Source organism: Gorilla gorilla, chromosome 3 (genome assembly GCF_029281585.2).
Source record: "Gorilla gorilla gorilla isolate KB3781 chromosome 3, NHGRI_mGorGor1-v2.1_pri, whole genome shotgun sequence".
NCBI lineage: Eukaryota > Metazoa > Chordata > Mammalia > Primates > Hominidae > Gorilla > Gorilla gorilla.
The window spans coordinates 98727282-98751761 of NC_073227.2; the positions used below are offsets into that span (position 1 = coordinate 98727282).

At 40.3% G+C, this 24480-nt stretch overlaps 1 protein-coding gene across 3 annotated transcripts in view; it reads left to right on the forward strand.

The window, feature by feature from the left end:
• Window positions 1-24480, forward strand: part of FRAS1 (Fraser extracellular matrix complex subunit 1) — a 484406-nt gene that overhangs the window by 396512 nt on the left and 63414 nt on the right. For 2 of the 3 annotated variants that reach the window (XM_004038871.5, XM_055385586.2), the window contains 9 exons: window positions 7940-8064; window positions 8362-8502; window positions 10127-10354; window positions 13885-13998; window positions 16087-16237; window positions 17345-17504; window positions 19345-19513; window positions 21718-21964; window positions 23274-23618. In XM_004038871.5, the coding sequence (XP_004038919.5) occupies window positions 7940-8064; window positions 8362-8502; window positions 10127-10354; window positions 13885-13998; window positions 16087-16237; window positions 17345-17504; window positions 19345-19513; window positions 21718-21964; window positions 23274-23618 (1680 nt within the window). The remainder of the gene's footprint in view (window positions 1-7939; window positions 8065-8361; window positions 8503-10126; window positions 10355-13884; window positions 13999-16086; window positions 16238-17344; window positions 17505-19344; window positions 19514-21717; window positions 21965-23273; window positions 23619-24480) is intronic. The other variant, XM_055385587.2, reaches the window with a different exon arrangement.

Here is a 24480-nt window from a genome sequence, read left to right on the forward strand (position 1 = left end):
CCCACATCCATTTTGGTTTTAGGAGCATTACTTGAAGAACACATGTCACTTTTTTTTTTTCCTTTTTTTTTTTTTTTTTGAGACGGAGTCTCACTCTGTCACCCAGGCTGGAGTGCAATGGTGTGATCTTGGCTCATTGCAACCTCCGCCTCCCAGGTTCAAGTGATTCTTGTGCCTCAGCCTCCCAAATGGCTGGGATTACAGGCACACACCACCACACCTGGCTAAATTTTGTATTTTTAGTAGAGACAGGGTTTTGCCATGTTGGCCAGGTTGGTCTTGAACTCCTGACCTCAAGTGATCTGCCTGCTTTGGCATCCGAAAGTGCTGTGTTTACAGGCATGAGCCATGTACCAGGCCTCAAATAACATATATCACCTTCCAGTGGCAAAAGCATATGCATGCAAAGCTGTGAGGTGGCTGGAGAATGTAGACTCTAACTGGGCATCTAATTACTTAACTAATAGCAGTCATATCTTTTTTAAGCAGGGGAGGAGTAATATTGGAATATAGCAATTTCCAGGACAACACTGGTTTTCAAGGGATAGGGCGTTTGGTTGTCACCCTTAGGGTACAAGTTGTCACACTGATTCAGATGGGGTTGAAGGGTAATGGTGGCTAAACAAACATCTAGAGGGTAGAGATAGGGATGCTATTAACAAATGTCCAGCAATGAATGGGATAAGCCCTGAACCAAATAATTGTTCTGTCTAAAAGGCCAGTCGTGGATTAGTGAGAAACAGTAGGCTGTGGCATCTAATCCTAAGTCTGAATCCTTGCTCTTAGTTTTAACTTTATTCCCGGTAGAGCATATTGAAATCAGCAGAGCTCCAAGAGACAGCTCTCAACACAACACAACTCTCAACACCTTACTCATTTCAGTCTCACCCCACGTGCTTCATTCAGAAGTTAGGTAGTTGCTACTCCTGTAATACTTCAAGGAGGCCTACCTCGTGCTGGATTCCCCTCACCAGTTACAACACACCTTCCTCAAAGCCTAAAGTGACATAATGGCTGCTTGGCTAGATGAAGAAAAGATCTTCTCTGATCTGTCAGAATCCCTAAAGGCATTTAGAGACCCATTAAAAGGCCCTTTGCTGATGGGCAACCTGGGGAAAGCCACAATTGCTTTCCTCCCACTGTGGAGTCCACCGGAAGCTGAACCAGAGCCCGAAATAAACTTTTCAGATGATGTTAGTGCTTAGCAAAGGCAAACAGAGAAGGACTTCCGCACCACAGGGGGGCAGCGGCAGGGGGTACCAGAGGTAGGTCTCCTTGCTGGTCAGCCCCCAAATCTTCTTAATTCTGTAAAATATGCTGCTTGAAGAAAAGCCTTGTGTACAGCACTTAGCTTCATGCAGCCTCTGTGAATCACAGGTTACACGGAGCATTTCCCCACCCTTCTGGGAATGTGGAACCAACCCCTGTGTTGTTATTGTTGTTTTAACCATTCTCAGGATCTTATCTTGCTTTTAAATCTTAAAATCAGGCAGATGAAGAGCTTTATCCTCATCAAATTGAAAATCCTTTCATCAGCTATTTACTCATCACCAACGTACCCATGAAAGTGAGTACCCTCAAGGATGAGTCTAGACGTCTTAAATCCTTAAACCCTTTGGCTGTTAAAAAACTCTTCAGGGAACCCTTTCTTGCTAAGAGTTAACTTATCAAGGTGTCGCCCACACATTTTCCACTTTCTACTTTGTACTCACTGCCTAGTTCTCATTTCTTGAAGGAGCTAAATTAAAGCTCCAAAAAAGGTAAGCCACCTTTCAAACAAGCATCTCTTCCCTTCCTTACCCTAGCTAGCCTTTTAAGCTCACTTCTGAAAGTTCTCAGGGAAGTGGACATTTTGTCCAGAAGCCATATAATATCATCTCAACCAGATTTCAAAATGGAGGGACAGCATCATGACAGCCCGTGTGGCTTGGACAGATAATATTGTCCTTAGGGAATACACAGTTAGAGAGAGAGAGGTCAAAGCGAGAACTTCCAGGTAATGTCCTGGCCTTTGACTCAGCCACCTCCATAAATCAGACAACCCTAGAGTCCAGGCTGCCTCCAGGGATGTGTGAGCTGCAGGATAGTTAAACCTCTTCAGTTGTGCATGCATCCTCAGCCCACTCATAATCCTCATTCCTCACTAGTTTTCTATCGTTGTGGAGGCTAGTCTGTATCATGTCCTCACTAACGGAGAAATCACAGTACTAAGCCCCCTTTAAGCTACCTAGTCATGACTGCACTTTAAGGGCCAACCCTTAGCACTTACCAGTTTAGTAACAGTCATATGAAGCATTATTTTTATTCACTAGATATAAATAGTCTTGTCAGTAAACCCACACAATTTCTCTTATTAAAAATATTGCAGAATTTAAAACAGAAAACCAAATATCACATATTCTCACTTATAAGTGAGAACTTAACACTGGGTATGCGTGGACATAAAGATGGGAACCTTAGACACTGGGGAGGGAGGGAGTGGGGAGAAAAGGCTGAAAAACTTACTATTGGATATTGTGTTCACTATATGGGTGACAGGATCAACAGAAGCCCAAACTTCAGCACCACACAATATACCCTGTAACAAACCTGTACATGTACCCCTGAATCTAAAATAATTTTTTTAAACCTGCAGAATTCATGTAACTTCAGACATAACCACCACCCCACCTCTGCACAGACTGAATAAGATCAAATACTTGATCTTAATGTCATCCACCATTTTATCTGCTACCTCTGAGGGGGCTGTGACTGTTCCAGTTACAGAGATGACAAAAAAATACAATGAAATAAGGCAGTGTATTACACTGGCCTATGTGACTCATATAGAGCAGAAAGAAAGCATTTAACAACAACAAAAAAAGAAAGCAAAGCAGGTGTTCTGATCATTCTTTCTACTTTTCTGTTAAATCAAGGGTTCTCAGCTCTGTTTGGACATTAGAATCACCTGAGTGATTAGAATGTTACACATTAGAATCACCTGAGTGAGTGGCATGTGTTTAAAAATAATGATGCCTGGGCCCCACCTAGACCAATAAATAGAGTCTCCTAGAGATGGGGCTTAGAATATGAGTGTCTTTTAAAAGGACCCCAATGAAATTCTATTTACAAGCTGAGTTGTAATTACATACATATGGTACTTGTCATGTTAGAATTGCTTCCTTCCCTCTTTTCCTCCCTGCCTTCCTTTCTCCCTTCAACAAACACTTACTGAGTAGCTGCTACAAGAGAATACTTACATTTTGGAAGTGGGAGACATGTAGACAGATATGTGCACATGTGTTTCAGTAGCCAGGTACACATAATTTGGTACACACATAATTCACACACATGTTCGGTAGCAACATGGCAGAGGACAGGGGGAGCCCAAAGCACACATGGCAGGTTCCACCTAAGAGAGTGGTGGGGGTTAGTTGGGAAACAATTCTCAGAGGTGATACTTTAGCAATGGTGTTATTTCGTTTCCTCTTTATTTCAACCTCTTTCAGTATTGTGAGACCAACCAAAATAGGATGCACCCATTGTCTTGGTTTGGGTTCTCCCTGAGAGCAGAGGCATATTAGCTTGCTAGGGCTACCATTAAAAAGTTACACAGAATATGCAGTTTAAACAACAGAAATCTATTGCCAGTTCTGGAGGCTGCAAGTTTGAGATCAAGGTGTTGGTAGGACTGGCTCCTTCTGAGGGCTGTGAAGGAAGGACCTGCCCCAGGCCTCTCTCCTTGGCTTGGAGATGGCCATCTTCTTGTTCATGTGGTGTTCTCCCTGTTTGGATATGTCTGTATCCAAATTTCCCTTTTTTATGACACCAGTCATATTTGATTAGAGCCCACCCCAATGACCTCATGTGATCTAATTACATCTACAATTACACGATTTCCAGATAAGTTACATTCTGATATACTGGGGCTTGGGACTTCAACATATGAATTTGTGGTGGGGAAAGGGTGCAATTCAACTCCATCACAAGAGACTTTTCAAAAATCCTGAAGCAGGAAGGCTGAGAGTCTCCCACAGGATGAGCTTGAGATAGGACATGGACATGGGTAACATGCATAGAACTGCCCACAGCTGTGCTGCAAGTGGGAGGACTGAGGCATCATCTAACATGCTGTTAAGAAGGCAATTTCTTCAGAGATGCTTTATTTCCACACCATTTCCCTGACCTGGACTGTGCTTTCTTTAGCGTGCTGGCCCTCCAGGGGAATTGGAAAGACTGACAGGGTTAATGTGGGTCTCCATAATACTGCCAGATACATAGTTTAGCCAGCAGGTTAGTGATTGAAAACACCTTCAATGGGATTAAAACCCTTCAAGATATTTCAAATAGCAACTACCTGCTGTGACAGCGGTAGGGACAATATGTTATTAGAAACACCACCTTGCTGGCAAATGAGCAGATGAAGTCTTCCAAAACCCAATTTAGCAAAGGCTAAAATTTTAAAAATAAAAAGTGGATGATGATTGAAAATATAGTCATGTATTGCTTAACAATTCTGAGAAATGCATTGTCAGGCGATTTCATTATTTTGTGAACATCACAGAGTGTGCTTACACAGACCTAGATGGCATAGCCTGCTACACACCTGGGCTATATGCATATAGCCTGTTGCTCTTAGGCAACAAACCTGTGCAACATGTTACTGTACTGAATACTGTAGACAATTGTAACATGATAGTAAGTATTTGTGTATCTGCACATATCTACACATAGAAAAAGTATAGTATTATAATTTTATGGAATCACCATCATATGCAGTCTGTAGTTGACCAAAACTGAAATGTCATTATGTGACGCATGACTGTATGTGCTCAATAGAACCTCTTAGGTATAGATTACAGTGGATAATCTAAATTAATTCACCAAATATGGTTTGAGCATCTACTGTGTTCCAGGGATTATTCTAGGTGCACATCAGTGAAGAAACAAGAAAAAATCCTTGTCCTCTTAAAACTCAGGTTCTAGATGCAACTTGTTGCCCCTGGCACATATTTATGGGTGTCATTTAAATGATAATATTAAAACCCATCAAAATCAATATTTCAGACAAGAAAAAGGATATAGCCAGTAAAGCATTTTAGAAGGAACTACTCAAAAATATTGTGTTGTTTTTTCAGTGGTAAGTCTATGAATGATTTTTCTTTCCTACTTGTCTAGATTTTTCACATTCTCTTTAATAGGCATATATTACTTTCATATTGAAAAAACTTTAAAGAAGAGTGAAATCCAAGAGGTTTCTTGTCTAGATAAGTTTTACAAAAAGTGCTCCTAGCAGGCATAAACTTTGAAATTAGACCGCCTCGGGTTTCAGTGTCATCACTGCCCCCTTATTAGCTATGCGACATTGGGTACATTACATAACTTTTTAATTACATCAATTACAGTGTCATGATCTACAGAATGGGGGTAACGTGCTAACCTCAACCTCGCAGAGTTGTTAAAAGATAAAATTCAACATAAATAAGCAGTCTTTAAACTATGTTCCACCCATAGTAGGTGCTCAATATTTGCTAGATTGAATTGGGAAAGTCGCACTAAGATCAAGCCCAGCACTCTCGTGCAATATAGTGAGAATATAAAATGGTACTACCACCTTGGAAAAGCAGTTTAGCAGTTTCCTGAAAAATTAAGCATACACCTAACATATATTCCAGGCATTTCACTCCTAGAGATTTACCAAGAAGAATGAAAGCTTATGTCCATACAAAGATTTGCACACTAATAATCACAGCAGCTTTATATATGGGGCATGCTAAATGAAAGAAACTAGACATGAAATAGTATATACTATATAATTCTATTTATTAAAAAGTAGAGAAAATGCCAGCTAATCTGTAGCATCAGAAAGCGATTCATTGGTCGCTTTGGGTTGGGGTAGGCGACGGGAAAGGGAAGGATGGAAGGATTATGAAGCATAAGTTGGAAACTTGGGGTGATGAATTGGTTCACTATTTTGAATGAGGTGATGGTTTCTGGGTGTGCCAAAGCTTATGAAATTGCACACTTTACGCCGGAGGCAAAGGCTTATGCTTGTAATCCTAGCACTTTGGGAGGCCGAGGCAGGCGGATCACCTGAGGTCAGGAGTTAGAGACCAGCCTAGCCTGGCGAACATGGCGAAACCCAGTCTCTACTAAAAATACAAAAATTAGGCAGGGATGGTGGCGCATGCCTGTAATTCCAGCTACTTGGGAGACTGAGGCAGGAGAATCACTTGAACCTGGGAGGTGAAGGTTGCAGTGAGCTAAGATTGTGTCACTGCACTCCAGCCTGGGCAACAAAGTGAGACCCTGTCTCAGAAAAAAAAAAAAAGAAAAAGAAAAGAAAAAGAAATTGCACACTGTCTATATATGTAATTTATTATGTGTCAATTTTACCTCAATAAAAAATGTTTAAAAAATCAATCTCAAGAGGAAGGCAAAATCTATCACCTTTCTTAATCAGTCTTAGACTTCCGTAAAGGGAACAGTGAATTAGGTGACCAGTTGATGGTGAGAATCCAGATGAGATTTTCCTGTGAGCTGTGAGAGTGGATTCACAGCAGGGGGAAGAGATTTAAATTTCTCAGTGCAGCAAGTCTGAAGTTGTTAAATTTTTAAAGAATGGTATGGATTTCTGTCCAGAGCCAAAAGACAAAACTATAAGACAGGGTGCAACATTTCTTGCCTGCAAGAACTGATGTAGCAAGCACAGAAACATAAAATGCCTCATCAAAAAATTAATGCCCCCATATTCGGGAGGCTATTGTATCTGGGTGACAAATTTCAGATGATAAGGAGAGATGCAAATGTAAACCATGTGTGCTGATTTTTTTTAACTTCTTAAAGATAAAGCAGTGATACTGATGTCACCCTTAAATATATGAGTCAATGTAGAATCTTTATTTTCTTTGTAGGTTAACAATGATAAATCACCAAACCCAGAAAACAGCAAATCAATTTCAGGGCCAAACTAAAGGACTAGATTAAATGGATTAATACCTCAAAACCCAGAATCAGAAAGAGAGAATTTGTGCTGGAGGATTAAAAGATGTCATTTTCGTTTCAGTCTTGATTGGCACCTGGGTATGAGCCCTAGCAGCCCTAAGATAGAAGCAACAATTTCAAGTTGTTTTGCTAAATGTTGTGAGGCATTTAAAACAGAGATATTGCACATTTATGGGATAGTTTACCATTGTTTAAAATTTCTTTCAAATTTTTTGCTTTAAAAATGACTCTGGAATGAAATAAATAGAGAAAAAAATAGAGAAAAAAATGATTTTTTCTCTATTATGTTATTAAAGGATATTGTTTTTCCAGGTCATTTTTGATTTGGTATGGAATAATTGCTCATGCCCCAGAGTCATGTGGTAAGTTTTGTTACTGGCTGACTGGCTAAAGTGGGATGGGAGAAGCTAGAATCGTAGACCTGAGAGTTAAAAGGAACCTTGAAGAATATCCAATAAAATTATGGCAGCCAGGGATGGCTCACCAATCACAGAAACAAGGCCGTGTGTAGCCAAGCCCTGTAACGTTAGTTTAAAAGCTAAACCATTATGCAATATTTAAAATGAGGGTAGGTCTTCAGAAAGGACTGTGAAGCTTGGGGGAACACAAAACTGAACAGAGAGGGGCTTGGAGAATAAGACAATGGCTCTACCTTTCACAAATTTTACCTACATACGTAAAACCCAAGAAAAAGAAGAGTAACATTGATTGAACACCTGCTGTTGGCTTTGCGCATAGAAGCCACTATAATTAAGTTAACATGTGTTCCCACAGAATATATGCTGTTGTATCCACAAACAACTCTAACAACAAGGTCCTCAAGTGGAGGAAATAAATGCTATAAGAAAAATACAAAGGACTCTCTATCTGGTGAGAGTATGACACTTCCCTAGCCTTAGATATATGGCTAGCATTTTAATATCCTGTCTCTGTTTCTCTCTTCCCCTTTTTCTAGGTATCCAGATTAGTTCCTTTACTCAAGCTGATCTGACTTCACGAAATGTTCAGTATGTCCATTCTAGTGAGGCTGAGAAACGTTCAGATGCCTTCAGCTTTACACTGTCTGATGGAGTCAATGAGGTAGGTGAGGCACTGAACTCCATCCTTGAAAAGTATTGATTCCTCGCCATCTTCTTTGAATGGAGTAGGCAGAGTGACTGGTGAGAGGAGAGCTTCATTTTCCTCTGCTCTCAGTCAAGGGGTAGGGGCAGCCTCTGTAGCCACTTTGGCTCTTGCCCAAGAGGACTCGCTCTGGGGCTCCTAATTATTGACTTGTGCCAGCAGTGTGTGAAAGAGAAAAGTAGAGAGCACCTACCTTGGACTTGTTGGGTAGGTGCTAGGGACAGGTGTCCCACCTGCACTTTCCTGCCATTCTAGGTGACTCAGACTTTCCATATCACTCTTCACCCTGTCGATGATTCGCTGCCCGTCGTACAGAACTTAGGAATGCGGGTGCAGGAGGGCGTCAGGAAGACCATCACAGAGTTTGAGCTTAAGGCGGTGGATGCTGACACAGAGGTAAGAGCACTTCTTCCCCTGGGTTCTCTGGCTAAATGAGAAGCTGACCTGGTGGCAGCTATCACGTTGCAGCTGTGCATCCTGATGGTAGGGAGGAGCTGTAAGGTGAGTGCAAGCATCCTTGAAGGATTAAAAAACAGAAGATACCAGGGCCTTCTGGAAAAGAAAAACAAATGTATTTGAGATCAAATTGTTTTTAAACCCTTTCTGAAAACCTAAATACATCCATCCTCTCCCTTGAGTACATGTAACAATCCTTTTAACATGCTGATTTTGTATTGATTTACAGAAAACCAGGTAGATGACATTTTACCCAATGTTATTATTTCCCATTAGCATGAACAGGGATTTTCTATACCTATATACCCTTTCTCCCTTTCACCTCCTTCATCCAGACTTCTCTGATGGCAACTAATTATTACAATTTGAGCCTCCTGAAAGACTAGGCTTTGTGCAGTAAAACAGGACATGTGGAGACTAAGCTTTTATTCTCATGCTTCCAGATTAAAGCATCTCACATTCTGACATGACTTAGCTCACGTAAACTCATACTGCCACACTTATTAATTAGTTCTATGTATCCCCTTCTCTGTGCCAGCACTCACTGATTGATTGATTCTTTCATCAAATATTAATTACCTATGAGGTTCTAGGCTCTGCTGTAGATGCTGAAGACAGGGCTGTAACAAAACAGATAAATTTGCAGGCTTAGAGAGTCTACTATCTTTGTTTGGGGGAAAGACTTACTAGTAAAGAAAGAAGGAACGTATTATATCAGATACAATAAGTGCTATGCAGAAAAATAAAGAGAGATGAGGGAGATAGAGATTGATAGATATGCTGCTTTAGAGTATCCAGAGAAGGCCTCTCTGAGGAGGTCATACTTTAGCAAAGACATTATTAAGCAAAAGGGCAAGCTATGCAGTTATCTTGGAGAATTCACCCTTCAGACAGGGGAACCAGAAATACAAAGGCACTGTGATCAAGTGCACTTAGACTCTGGGAATAACTGTAGCAAAGGTGGCAAGAGGCCAAGAGGCTGGAACCCATTGAACAGGCAGGAGAAAAGAATGAGACCAGAGAGGAACCCTGGGGCTAGGTCAAAGAGGGCCATGCTGGCCCTAGTTAGGCCTTGGCATTTTGTTTTAAGTTGGTAGGAAACCCTTGGAAAGTCTTGGGAAGGATTTTATGCCTCTGTTTCTTTCTGCGGGTCACCAGAGAAGCAGTAATTAACAATGAGAAGCTAGCTTCTGTTGTGATGCATATGAAATTCTGTATATAAGAGTTTTGGGTAGATGTAGGGGAAGGAAATGAACAGTTTAAAAAGGTCTATTTTCTTTCATCTTGGTAGAGGTTAAAAATTCAGGCTTTCCCCCATGACCTGAAGAGAAGAAATTTAAATGTTTTAATCTTACAACTGAAGGTACCAGAATATAAGCGCAATTGTAGCAAACAGTATGGTCATTCTCTTTAGCTCTATCTTTGGTGTCTATAAAGAAAATACAGTCCTTACTTTATCAATGTCTTTGGGTTCTACTACCCTTGATCAGCAATTGGGCATCACTCACTCTTTTGGTTTCTGTTATGAGCTTCCCTCCCCTCTGGTATTTTGCCTTCCGGACAGGCCGAGTCTGTCACATTCACCATCGTGCAGCCTCCACGCCATGGCACCATCGAGCGAACCAGCAATGGGCAGCATTTCCACCTCACCTCCATCTTCACCATGGAAGATATCTACCAGAACCGGGTCAGCTACAGCCATGACGGCAGTAACTCCCTCAAGGACCGGTTCACCTTCACTGTTTCTGATGGGACAAACCCCTTCTTTATCATTGAGGAAGGGGGAAAAGAGGTGAGGGGTGAGGACACTGGAGGAGGTAGCCTAGCACTGCATGGCAGAGGCAGAACATGGAGTTTTACATCAAGCATACCATTGTTTGAGTTCTCGTTCTATCAGTAGCTAGTAGATTGACCTTGGGTAAATTACATTTCTAAGCCTCAGTTTTTCGTCTGTAAAATGGACGGTAATTATCTGCTTCAAATAGTTGGTTTAAGGATCCAAGGACGTAATCCACATAAAGTGCTTAACACCATTGACAAATAGTGCTCAATAAATGGTGATAGTTCTTGTTGTTAGTATTACTGCTATTTCTTTTTTCTTTTTGCCCATCCTTTACTCCTTAATTTTCCTTTCATCTGGTTTTTGAATAATATTGTATATCTCTAGATTGTTTTTCTCTTTTTGGACTAGGTCCCCTCAGCCTAACCAGAGTTTCTCAGTCTTTGAGAAATAGCAGTGGATAAGAGTGTGGTTTTTGCATCCAAAATGTATTGATTTTTTAAAATAATTTTTTATTTTTAATTTTTGTGGGTACATAGTAGGTATATATATTTATGGGGTACATGAGATGTTTTGATATGGGCATACAATGTTTAACACTCATATCATGGAAAATGGTGTATCCATCCCCTCAAACATTTATCCTTTGTGTTACAAACAATCCAGTTATTCTCTTTTAGTTATTTTAAAATGCACAATTAAATTATTTTTGACATTAGCCACCTGTCATGCTAGCAAAAACTATGCCTTATTCATTCATTCTAACTTTTTTTTCTTACCCATTAACCATCTCTGCCCCCTTACTACTCTTCCCAGCCTCTGGTAACCATTCTTCTCCTCTCTCTCTCCATGGGTTCAGTTGTTTTGATTTTTAGATCCCATATATAAGTGAGAACATGTGATGTTTGATTGTGCCTGGCTTATTTCACTTAAGGGAATGGCCTCCAGTTCTATACATGTTGTTGCAAATGACTGAATCTCATTCTTTTTTATGGCTGAATAGTACTCCATTGTGTATATGTACCACATTTTCTTTATCCATTAATCTGTTGATGGACACTTAGGTTGCTTCCAAATCTTGGCTATTGTGAACAGTGCTGCAACAAACATAGGAGTGCAGATATCTCTCTGATATACTGATTTCCTTTCTTTTGGGAATATACCCAGCAGTGGGATTGTTGGATTGTATGGTAGCTCTATTTTTAGTTTTTTGAGGAACCTCCAAACTGTTCTCTATAGTGGCTGTGCTAATTTACATTCCCACCAATAGTGTATGAGGGTTCCCTTTTCTCCACATTTTCATTAGCATTTTTTATTACCTGTCTTTTAGATAAAAGCCATTTTAACTGGGGTGAGATGACATCTCATTGTAGCTTTGATTTGCATTTCTCTGATGATCAGTGATATTGAGCGTCTTTTCATATGTCTCTTTTCCATTTGTATATCTTCTTTTGACAAATGTCTATTCAAATCTTTTGCCCAATTTAAAATTAGATTATTAGATTTTTTCCTGTAGAGTTGTTTAAGTTCCTAATATATTCTGCTTATTAATCCCTTGTAGATGAGTAGATGGCAGATATTTTCACCCATTCCTTGGGTGGTCCCTTCACTGTGTTGATTGTTTCCTTTGCTGTGCAGAAGCCTTTTAACTTGATGTGATCCCATTTATCCATTTTCACTTTGGTTTCCTGTGCTTGTGGGATAACACTTAATAAATCTTTGCTCACACTGATGTCCTAGAGAGTTTTCTCAATGCTTTCTTGTAGTAGTTTCATAGTTTGAGGTCTTAGGTTTAATTCTTTAGTCCATTTTGATTTGATTTTTGTATGTGGTGAGAGAGAGGGGTCCAGGTTCATTGTTCTGCATGTGTATCCTAAAAGATACTGATTTAATTTCCAGCCCTGTCATGTACAAACTGAATGTACTTGTAAATCATTTAAACTTTCCAAGCCTCATTTTCCCTATCTGTAAAGTGGAAGTGATACATATTCTCCTGATGTACATAAAGCACTAAGCCCAGTGCCTGGAACACAGGGAACATCAGATAAACTGAAGCTGTAAACATCATCATCATCATCACCATCATCATCATCATTTTAGAACCAGCTTGTGAAACCAGTAAAATGCTTTTCTCTTGAGGTTGTGCAACTGTCAAGCTTTACTTCCTAAAGGAATCGCTGTCTTCTAACATCCAGATATCCAGAAGAAATGTTGATTCCCCTTCCATTCCCTTGCCGCCATTTTTACTCATCCCTTCGTTTGTTAGCCAGCTCTCCTGTAGTTCATAAACCTCGCCTGGGAAAAACTTCAATTCTGGTGAAAGGTGGGCCTGGGGGCACCCCTACATCTGTGTCTGACCTGGGGGAGGCAGTTTTAGTGAGCGGCATGTGTACACCTTTCTATACTTCCAGTGTAACAAAAGGATCCACTTCTCAGGCCTGCACAGCTCCTTTTCTACTTTGACGATGAAGGATTATTTTCCTGGAAAAAAAGATCCTCTGTGTCCTTTAGAGACAAACAGTCTGTGAGAAGGTCATTCTCAGTTAGCTGGTATGTCAGTGGGATGGCTCTTGGGATTTTCCTGCCATTTCGGTGTCTGCACAGCATCACCACCTGGCAAGTCATCACTCTTGTTTTTTCCCTCCCAAACTGTAGCTGCTCCCCAGTTAGTTTGACTTTCAGAAGAGAAAAAAGATTTCAGGATATATCAGCAAGAGGGCTAATGCTCTTATAAACAAAATGTTACAACAGGTCTCTGGAGGGACGATGTCATTTAAAAAATGGAAATTATTTAGAAGGTGGCTTGTGGGAGATTGAAAAGCCAACGTCTCATTGCCCTGTGTCCCAACTTGCCGTATCCACCCAGGAACAGAGAGATGCTGATCCAATTTATGATGTGTGTGTTGCATGCATGCATGTGTGTATCTGTGAGAATGGGATTATAAATGAAATTTCGTTTTCGCTATTACCACAAATGCTTTTATTTCTGATTTCTTCTGCCCCTCACCCTCATATAGAGAGCTCTCCCTTAAAACAGACAGCAACAATGGGAAAAGGAAAAAAAAAGAAAAGATCTTCCCATGAAAACCTCTTTCACATCTGGCATAATCCCACCTAGAAATTTCAACATTAACAATTTAATGATTATTTTTGTCAGCCTCTCATGAAAATTTTAACAGGGTTTATTGAAAGGAAAAGTACTGTTTTGTTTTTTTTTTCATCCCGAGGCAGTATCGAACTCAACTAAAGAAGACATAGGTGTGTAAAAACCAACTTCCATAGCAAGTGAAATGCCACTTCTTGTTGTTGTTGTTGTTGTTGTTGTGTTTTTCCTTTTCTTCCTACATTGTTCTCACTCTATCATTCAGCTTTCTCCCTTAGGCCTTGTGCCAGGATGATAAGGGATGGAAACGGGCTCAGTTGCCCATCCCTCATCTCTGAAGTGTCAGCAGACTTCAGAGGTTACAGCTGTGTAGGCCCTGGACCTGACATACTTCAGGTGCTTGTGAATGATGAGTTTTCTTTTCTGCCCTCCCCTTCAGATTATGACAGCAGCACCTCAGCCGTTCCGAGTAGACATCCTCCCGGTAGATGATGGCACGCCTAGAATTGTCACCAACCTGGGACTCCAGTGGCTGGAATACATGGATGGCAAGGTAAGGCCTGCCCCTCTGTCATGTTCACACCACCCAACTTGGGCTACATCCTTCTTCACGACAATGACTTATGAATAGAAGTCCAGTTCAGCTCACCTGTTTATCCCTCCCTAAATAAACTGATTTTCCTGAGATTAGTGAGCTCCATGAGTTTGGTTAGGATAAACTTGTGTAGGATCGGTTACAATTGTGTATAGTTTAAGATGCTCTTTGAAAAGACCCCAAAATATAGTAGGTCAAACTAGATAGAAGTTTATTTATTTTTTTCTCACATATAGGGTGGAAGTAAGTGGGCAGTGCAGGGCTCTACATGAGCACTTAGAGAGGTGGATTCCCTCCACCTTATTGTTCTGCCATCACTAAGTGGTTGCCATTGACTCCTGGCCAAACTTCTTCAGAAATTCATCAATATACAGTTGGCCCTCAGTATCCACAGGTTCCACGTCTGTGGATTCTAACAACTGTGGCTCAAAAATGTTTGAAGGAAAAAAAATAAGAAATACTACAAATTTTAAAAATATAGTACAACAACTGTTTATATAGCATTTGTGCCATGTTAGGTATTATAAGTAATCTTGACTTAAAGTATACAGGAGAAAGTGTATAGGTTATATGCAAGTACTATGCCATTTTATATAAAGGACTTGAGCATCCATGGATTTTGTATTCCTCAGAGAAGCCTAGAACCAATCCCCATAGATACCGAGGGACAACTGTACCAGCATATGGGAAGGAGGAAACAGAAAGAGAGGGGCAAGGAACTCCATATTAAGCAAGTGTTACAGAAATTGAATACATCCCTTGCACTCATATTTATTGGCAATAAATTGTTCATATGGCCCAAATGTTGCATGGGAGGCTGGGAAATAACATCTCTAGCTGGGCAGGCAGAGGCTCAGCTAAAACATTGTTCACTAGAAGAAGGGGAGGGTGGATTTTGGAAAATATCGAGTGTCTACCATAAATGAGGAAGAAGCGGGGCATTTTTGTAGGTAAGTGTGCACAGATGAATTGTACTTTAGGCATTACTTTCTCTTTCTCCTAATTTCGAAATTGGTCATTTTAAGATCTATGCCATAATTTTCACCTGGTAATCATGTCAAGCACTAAATCCACATCCCCACCCAAACATAGTTCTTCAGTTGAGAACTGGTTTCTTGCATTTGTGGGTGGTATTCTTTCTAGGATGTGGCTTGTTTACCATCTCCATGGAGCTGATTAGTTCATTGTATGTGTAGCTATTGCACTATAGCTTCTAATTGAACTGGTTGGGTTTAAAAAAAACAAAAACAAACATGAATTAAAGTTAGTGCCAATTTCCCCTGTGCCCTATTTGATCTTTTTTCCCCACCTTATTCAGAGCAATTCCATTCTCGTCTCAATATTCTCCAATTGGGTTTCTACCCCCTACTCCTACTCTATTGCAGTAACTGTTATTAAAGTCACCAATGACCTCTATTTTGCAAATCCAGAGGCCAATTATCTGTCTTTACCTTACTAGACCTAAAAAAATCTTCAATGCTCTTGACCACCCTCTTTCTTTGCTCAAACCTTGGCTCTCACTAAATACTTCAATGAATGAATGAATGAAAGTTCAGCCAGTGTATTTGGGCAATATCAGGGTACAGTGTGTTTCTCTTACTCTATTTCAAGTATCATAATTGACTCCTGGAAAGTGGCCACCTTCCCTGTACTGAATTATTCTTTCAAAGTTCCAACTTTCTTTCAAGGCCCAACTCAAATCCCACTGCCTCCAATCCATCCTCCTTCAACTCCAGATGAAATTAATCTTTTTCTCTCTCTCTCTTTCTCTTAAAAAGTGTACAGCCCTCTTTTTATGTCTTCCATTACAGCTCTTGCCACATTGACCTTGTGCATGAGCCTTTCTTTCCCTATTAAGTGTGAATACCTCAAGGGCAGAAGCTGGAATGGTTTTCATCCTCATAGCCTCTCCAATCCTGACAGAGCTTTCCATGCAGTAAATACACTCAGTAAATCATTGTTGAACTGAATTAAATCTGAGTCAGAGGGTCTTGTTCCTGCTTTATTCCCACCTCAGGAATTAAATTAAATGGGTTTCTATTCTAGGCAACCAACCTGATCACCAAGAAGGAACTGCTGACCATGGACCCAGACACCGAGGACGCGCAGCTTGTCTATGAGATAACGACGGGCCCTAAGCATGGCTTTGTGGAGAACAAGCTGCAGCCTGGCAGAGCTGCTGCCACTTTCACCCAGGGTGGGGACTCTCTGGGGACTTAGAAATGGGAGAAATCTATGCTAATGTCACACTGCCTATCTCCCAGATTCTTCTCACAGCCACTTCCAGCTACTTATGCCCAAGTAACCTCTTTGCAGAGATCTTCTAGTGCTTAACCATCCAACTTAAGAATTTTATTTCTCCTGATTTTTTTCCCTGTGATGATGAACTATGGCAAAGAAAAATTTACCTTTACCGTACTTTCTCAACTCCTAAATTGCTCTAAGTGTTGGCCAGGTTTTCTGGAAAAGAATGCATGATACTGCTTGGTTTTCTTTAAAAACAATAACAACAAGAAAGCAAAAAATAACAAGCAGACATTATGAAAGATCTGTGATCCTGTGTGATTTATTTTTTGTTCTCTAAGGGTTATAGACTTTAAGTCTTCAGCCTAGAAATTAAAATCAACATGTATAGGTTGCTCAACAGAAATATTTTCCCTGTTTTGAATCACCTCAAGCAGGCCATGTTAAGCTTGTCAGGCTCCTCTAGACTTTTTTCAGGATTGACTTGACTGGGAGCAGTCATTGCAAAACTGCATCTCAAAATTCATGCTCCATGAATTTTCTTTTTGCTCTCTGTCCTCAATTGTATGTTCTCTCCTCACACCTTTTTAGCTGTGCTTTGTGTATGGGAAGTTTTAACCCAACCCCAGCTATTCTTATTAGCACATACCTTCCAAAGAACCTTTATTAGAAGGAATATGGTCTGAGTATGAGGCTATAAACACAGAGGATGGAGTCAAAGACTTTCCTCTGTCAACTCTAGGATATACCATCAACATTCACAGACATTTATTGAAGTGCTTTTTGTCAGGACCCTGGGATTCTCATTTTATAACAGCATAAGAGATATTTACAATATCTCTGTACTTAAAGACAGATCTTTTTTTTCACAGAGCTTCAGGATTTTATTTTAAAATCTGACAGAAACATTTATTTTAACAACTACTATACTTTTGGTGCTTGGGAAAATAAGTTTTGTCTGTAATACATTAGAAGAATAAACTAGGTATGTTGGTGTGGTAATCTATGAAGCTGGCGTTACATCCCTGGGTTAATTCACAGTGAGTCTTTTTTCTCACAGAGGATGTGAACTTGGGGTTGATTCGTTATGTGTTGCACAAGGAGAAGATCCGTGAGATGATGGATAGTTTTCATTTTCTGGTGAAAGACAGTAAACCCAATGTGGTCAGCGACAATGTCTTCCATATCCAGTGGTCCCTCATCAGCTTTAAATATACCAGGTACAAGTTTTACTGTGCTTTCCTTCTTGAGAAATCAATCAGGCAAGCAGAGGGAGTCAGGATGAAGGATGCTGGGGGGCAGCTCTAGTCACCTCTTGATGGTGGTGATGTCATGATGATGACAGTGATAAAAGTAATAATTTCACCAAATATTTATTGAGTACTGTATGTATTAGGTGCTGCACTAGGACTTGACATGCATCATCTTATATAATACTTGGAATTCTGAGATGAATTCCATTCCTGTCCCCACAGTGGCAAAGTAATAGAGACAGAAACTTGTTTATGTAACTTGTCCACAGTCACATAGCTAATAAGAAGTAAGACCAGGATGTAAGCCCAGTGATCTTAACGATGTGCTCTACTGCTTCTCAGACAAATGTTTTTGCTTCTGTCTTCAAGTTTTAAAAGAGAGTCTAGTAGAACTGATAGGAAAAATAAAAATAGGCATTCAAGTTTGGAAAATAATCACTGGCCCACACTATCAATATCTTCACCTTCCATCTGTATTCTCCTTGTTCCCAACCCTGTTTTCTCCTCTGGCTTCTTTGGGTTTGGTAGGAATGTATATCTGTAGGGCTAAATGCATGGCTTAATGTGGACAGCTCTTTAAGATGCTTTTCTAATCTGTTGGAGAGTTAGAAAGGCAAACAGAGAGATACTGATTGTTAAAGGTAGTGTGCAAGCATGGTGCTGATTTTATAGGTTAGATTATAACTAGGATTATAATTTATGTGGGGGAAATATTCTTTAAGTCTACATTTCGGAGACTCAGTATCCAAGAAATCAACTTCATGAAAATTCAGATAAAAATTGGAACTTGGGGGAAAAAAGGAAGACTTAAAACCTTGATTTCATGTGCCCCAAATTCAGGCTATTCTACTCTTACACACATTTGGAGAACTAGAGGAAAATTAGAATCAACTTTTACATATATAATGTTTTGCTGTTATTTACCTCTCAATTGTATCACCTTCAAAATTCAATAAATTCAATAAAATTCATCCCTTTTTCTGGAAAACCCTCTAACATTTAATGGACTAAGTGGTATAGACGGTCCCAAAGCTGGCAATGAGGACTGAGCTCTCAGAGGCACTTTCCCTGCTGTCCTCACAGCAACAAGACATGCACCCAGGTCTAGGGGCCATCCTCAGTGGTGAAAAACAAAGCCCAGCTCATGCCCTACTTTCTGTGGCCTTTCCAAACCTAGATACTTATTATGAATCAATAGCATATGAATAGTTGGCCTTCTACTTTACAAATGCAATAGAGATTCTGAGCAGCAAGCTAAATTAATCATGTCCTTCCCCCATTGTCTTAAAGTTCTATTTGTCTAAACATCTCTGTTATGTAGGCTTACCTCACATTTTCTTACCTCTGCTTCTGCCCTGACTCTGTCATGCAGTTCCTGGAGATCTGGTCCAGTCAGTTCCCACCTAAGTCATTGATTGCCTTCAGAGCAGCTTTCTTCCCTAAGAACCCACTGACCTATTGTGATTACTCAACCCCAGGAGAGAGAGATTGTTTTTCCTTTCCCTGTGCCCTGAAATCTGAAGTTCATCGCTCCTATGTGCTGTCCATCTCCCAAAATGACTCTCAGCTTGCTTGCAAAGCAGGGAAGACGACATTCTGCATCCACAGCTTCCCTGTTTGTTTCGTGCTCTGATTGTTCAGGTGAACTCATTCCCTCAATTTACAGCCTGGATTCTTAGAGGAACCAAACTTCCTCTTCTCTGACTACCTAATGCCAAGAACCAAATGGAAGAGACAGGCATTAAACAAGTTGTTTTTTCATAACCATGGGGCATAGTTTAAGAGATGCCTTTTTGTGTGCTTCCAGCTACAATGTCAGTGAGAAGGCAGGGTCTGTCAGTGTCACGGTGCAGAGGACTGGGAACCTGAACCAATATGCCATCGTCCTGTGTCGCACCGAGCAAGGCACCGCCAGCTCCAGCTCCAGGGTCAGCTCCCAACCTGGGCAACAGGACTACGTAGAGTATGCTGGCCAGGTAGGTGGGGTGGTGGGGTTGGGGGAGGCTCCAGCAAGGGCTGTGACATGGCTGCAAGCAATTGTGGCACTTTCCTACTTCTTACCCAACTTTCCTTTACATTGGTGTCCTTCTTCAAGTATTAAATAGTTTTCCTATGTTCCCCTCCCATAGTACTTTGTTCTTCAGTCTCTCTAACCTCCATTGAAGTTTTAATTGCCAAAGGGGAAGTTGTTGTCTAGCTTTTCAGTCTTTACATTTTGCTTCACGACAAAAAGAAGTCTCCAAGCATCATGTTCTATACTCAGCTTTGGTATCCCAACCCTTCCTCTCCTCTCACCTTCTTTACCTAAAGGGAGAGAAGAGAGTGTGTAAGGAGACTGGTTGGGAAGCCCTTGGGGTAGGCTGGCTGAGATGATGGGAGTTTGGGCTTCGATTATGAAGTGAAGTTAAAGAGAAACGGATGGATTTGACAGATGAGTGAGAATTGATAGGATTTGGCAGTGGATTGATTAGACAGTGGGGCCAAAGGGAAAGATGGATTATGATGCCTCTTGCTAGGAAGGGACATATAAGAGGAGCCGGTTTGGCAAGGTTTGGTGCTCGTGACTTTGCTTTGGCTATGTTAGGTATAAATTGTCTTAGAAAGAGAAGGTTGACCACTATATAGATGGGCAGGCAGTGCAGAGAGGAGTCTGGTGTCCAGAGAGAAATTTGCAAGTCATCTACATACCAGTGGTAATTAAGGGTGGCAATGAGAAAGAAAAAGGAGAGAGTGAAAGCAGAAGAGAAAGGAGGACTTAAATAGTCAACTTAAATAGTCAACAAATACAGGGCCCCATGTATTTGTCATCTTTTATGGAGGGCAGAATGTCTGACACTTAATATTTTTTTCAAAGCAACTTTATTGTCATTATGGCAACACAGATCTCTGTAAAGAGAAGTGGGCTCTGTTCTTTAATTGAGGCATTTCAGCTGGACTAAGCTAATGTCTCTAATGTCAAATGTAAGTGAGGAATTAGGAAAGAACAGATAAGCTAATGTCTTTCAGCTAAATGATAAGACAGAGGATATTCTTGTGTTTTTCAGGGAAAGACAGAAGACTGTCAGTGTATTCTAGATCTTACGTAAAGATCTGTTGAGTGTTTCATTTCACTGGGAGTGTTTTAAAATATGAAGCTTAATAAAAATGTGATTAGTTGATTAGATATATACTAATAATTTTCTGTTTGAGTAAAATTTTTGCAGATTTGTGTGTCCCCAGACATTTATGACTGTTTTTTGTACATATTTCAGTTATCTCCGTTTACACAAAGTATAGTCCAGGCTCATTTCCTGCAGTCTCAGTTTTGGGCAAGTCCGTAGTCGTGGTTTCATTTGAAGGTTTTTAATTTCTTTCTTTTTTAAAAAAAAAACAAAGTAAAACCAGAATAAATCCCTATAAGTTCACAATTGTGTGCATGTAAAATAATTTCTCTGTTTTGTACTAGGCTAAATTCATTCACATTTTAATGGCAAAGGGTGTAGTCAAAATATCAAGTTAAAATTAGTCTACCTTGTTTATAATGTAATTTTCTATGAATTTAAATTCCATTATTCAGTACACTGGAATTCTATGTCAATTTTAATTGTGTAAGTAATATGGTGATACTAATGATAATATCTTATGTTTGTTTGGTACTTTAAAATACACTTAACACCTTCATATACAAGACCTCCTTTAGTCCTCCCAAGAAGTGTATGAGGTAGGAATATTACGATTTTTCTTTAGTTGATGAGGAATCTGATGTTTGTAAAGCTTCATAACCTAATACAGCTTGGAAGTAACAGAACCAGACCTGAGAACAGAACTTCATACTCCAAGGCCAGAGTTCTTCCAGAAAGGGAACTGAGTCATCAAATGATTACTGTTGCTGCCCCAAGTGAGTTAATAAGACAGGCTATAAAGAGTTACTACATGTTTTTCTCCAGTCACCAATGGTAGGAGAGATTTTGCTCCTTCATGTCCTTATACAATAAAGCAGCCCTCCTGTACAGGTTAAGAATGGGAAGAGGTGGCTGGGTGTTCCAGGTGATGCAGCAGGGAACCAGGGCTAGGAGAACCAGCTATTTCAGTCAGTGCTCTGCCCACTGGACTTGGATGCTCTTTTCCTATGATGCCCTGGGGAAGCAGAGCAGGGGAAGCTGAGGCACAGCTTAACTTCTTGTTGGTTCCTTTGTGACAGGTCCAGTTTGATGAGCGAGAGGACACCAAGTCCTGCACCATTGTCATCAACGATGATGACGTGTTTGAAAATGTTGAGAGTTTCACTGTGGAGCTCAGCATGCCAGCTTATGCCCTGTTAGGGGAATTCACCCAGGCGAAGGTCATTATCAATGATACCGAGGATGAACCCACATTAGAGTTTGACAAGAAGATCTACCGGGTTAACGAGAGCGCTGGTTTTCTGTTTGCACCTATTGAAAGAAAAGGTCTGTTGGTGCCACAGGTGACAAAGAGCTATAATAATTGCTAACATTTATTGAGTTCCTATTATGTGCTAAGCGCTCATCTCATGCATTATCTTAACTCACATGTGTACTTTCCACTTATTAACTCATTTGGTTCCCACAACAACCCTGATGATGATTCTATCCATAGTGACTACCATCAGAAAGCCTCTTTTCTTAGTTCAAGTTGTTAGAGCTCCCATTTACTCTTAAATTGGACTAGAAGACTGGTTATATTTAGCCTTCTAAATTATTCATGAATCAGTATTCTTAATCACCCAATCCATAAAATATTTAGTAACCTTGGTCAAGGAGGGAAGTTACAGTTCATAAGGACTGGCTTTCCATCTTATTCTTGGAAGACAGAAATATGCTGAAAATTTCCCTATGTGACAGTCATATGTAGAGCTCAGATGAGAAATAAACTATGTGTAAGAAATAAAGGGCAATTCTTTTTTTGTTTTGTTTTTGACTGATACATAGTAATTGTGCATGTTGATAAAAGGGCAATTCTTGAGGAGTTGGAAATAAAAATAAACATCATATGGAATTTTGATTGTGCAAGATTCAGACTTTAAAACACATGGAAATTGAACCCCCATTCAAAGGCACAACAAGACTGTAAATGATGATTTTGGGTTTCTTTATTGAATCTGCTGGCTGGGTATTAGTGTAACAAATACTGTAGATAGCAAAAACCCTTGGTAATGCCACTTGGAAAACAAGCAAGCCTCATTGATTGCTCTGGGCCACCAAGCCAGGCTCAGAACAGGCTGTCACCAAGGGAAGTGGCAGCCCTAATAAGTAAAGTCATTTGTATACAGTGGCAGATTTTATTTTGTTTTGTCTTTCTCTTTTTAAATAAGCCTGTTTCTCTCTGGGAATTAAAGTATAGAAGTTTATTCAGAAAGGCAGTGAACTGTGCTTATAGCACTACCTTCAGGACACAATTACTTTCCTACTTAAAGTACCAAATATGTGTCGTATCTTTCCACCGGCTGTGGTCTTAGATGGTGGGCAATGAATCTTGCAAATTAACAGAGCACAAAATTCACAGAATAGGAATTCCATTTTGAGTTGTTTGGTGAAGTATCTGGGGTATATTAAATCCTCAAGTGGTTTATACCACAGGATCAAAAGAAACTGCAATTCAGGAAGGTTTTATGTCAGAGTTTGAACAGAAATAGTGATGGACTGTTTGGGAGGGACCAAGCTCATTAACTTACCAGAGGTTTTAGAATGTGAGAAACACTCATTCAAATGCTTTGGTTTTTTGCCATTTGTATTTCAGGAGATGCAAGCAGCATTGTATCTGCAATTTGCTACACAGTCCCTAAGTCAGCTATGGGAAGTAGCCTCTATGCTCTAGAATCAGGCTCTGATTTTAAATCTAGAGGGATGTCTGCTGCGAGTCGTGTGATATTTGGGCCTGGTGTGACCATGTCCACCTGTGATGTCATGCTTATTGATGACAGCGAGTATGAAGAGGAAGAAGAGTTTGAGATTGCCTTGGCAGATGCCTCTGACAATGCCCGCATTGGAAGGGTGGCGACAGCCAAGGTGCTCATTAGTGGTCCCAACGATGCCTCGACTGTGTCCCTGGGCAACACGGCTTTCACTGTCAGTGAGGACGCAGGTAATGGAGAGTGTCTCTGAGTTTCCTTCACCTGTCTCCTTATTCCTTTCTTGAGCAGTTTTCTCCTTAGGTTTCAGAATATCCTGGAGACATTGAGAATGCCATTCCTCAGGGATACCACTGTTGGTCTAAGGCATTATATAATGCTTGGCCAAGACCAAGCATGGAATTTATTATAGAGAGTTCCATCCACTTTTCTTACTCTGATTTGTTTTAATAAATTTTTGTGGGTACATAGTAAGTGTATATATTTATGGATTATATGATATATTTTGATACAGGCATGTAATATATAATAATCATATCAGGATAAATGGGGTGTTCATCACCTCACCTCAAGCATTTATCCTTTGTGTTATGTACAATCCAATTATACTCTTTTAGTTATTTTAAAATGTGCAATTAAATTATTTTGACTATAGTCACCCTGTTGTGCTAGGGAATACTAGGTCTTCTTTCTAACTATTTTGTGTACCCATTAACCATGCCCACTCCCCCCCTCCACCACCATTTCCCACCCCCACTACTCTTCCCATCCTCTGGTAACCATCCTTCTACAACATGGATGGAAGTGGAGGTCCTTATGCTAAGTGAAATAAGCCAGGCACAGAAAGACAAACTTCACATGTTCTCACTTATTTGTGGGAGCTAAAGGTTAAAATCATTGAGGTCATGGAGATAGAGTGTAGAAGGCTTACTCTGGTTCTTGATGGCAGGCAGGGCTGTGGCATAGAGCCTAGAGCTTCAGGGGCTGACCTCTGTGGTCCAGAGGGAGGGCCTGGCGCTGAGCATCTGGGCTTGTGAAAGTGGGGAATGTGATATATTGAGGATGGAAGTGAAATATTTAGTGTACTGCTAGCTC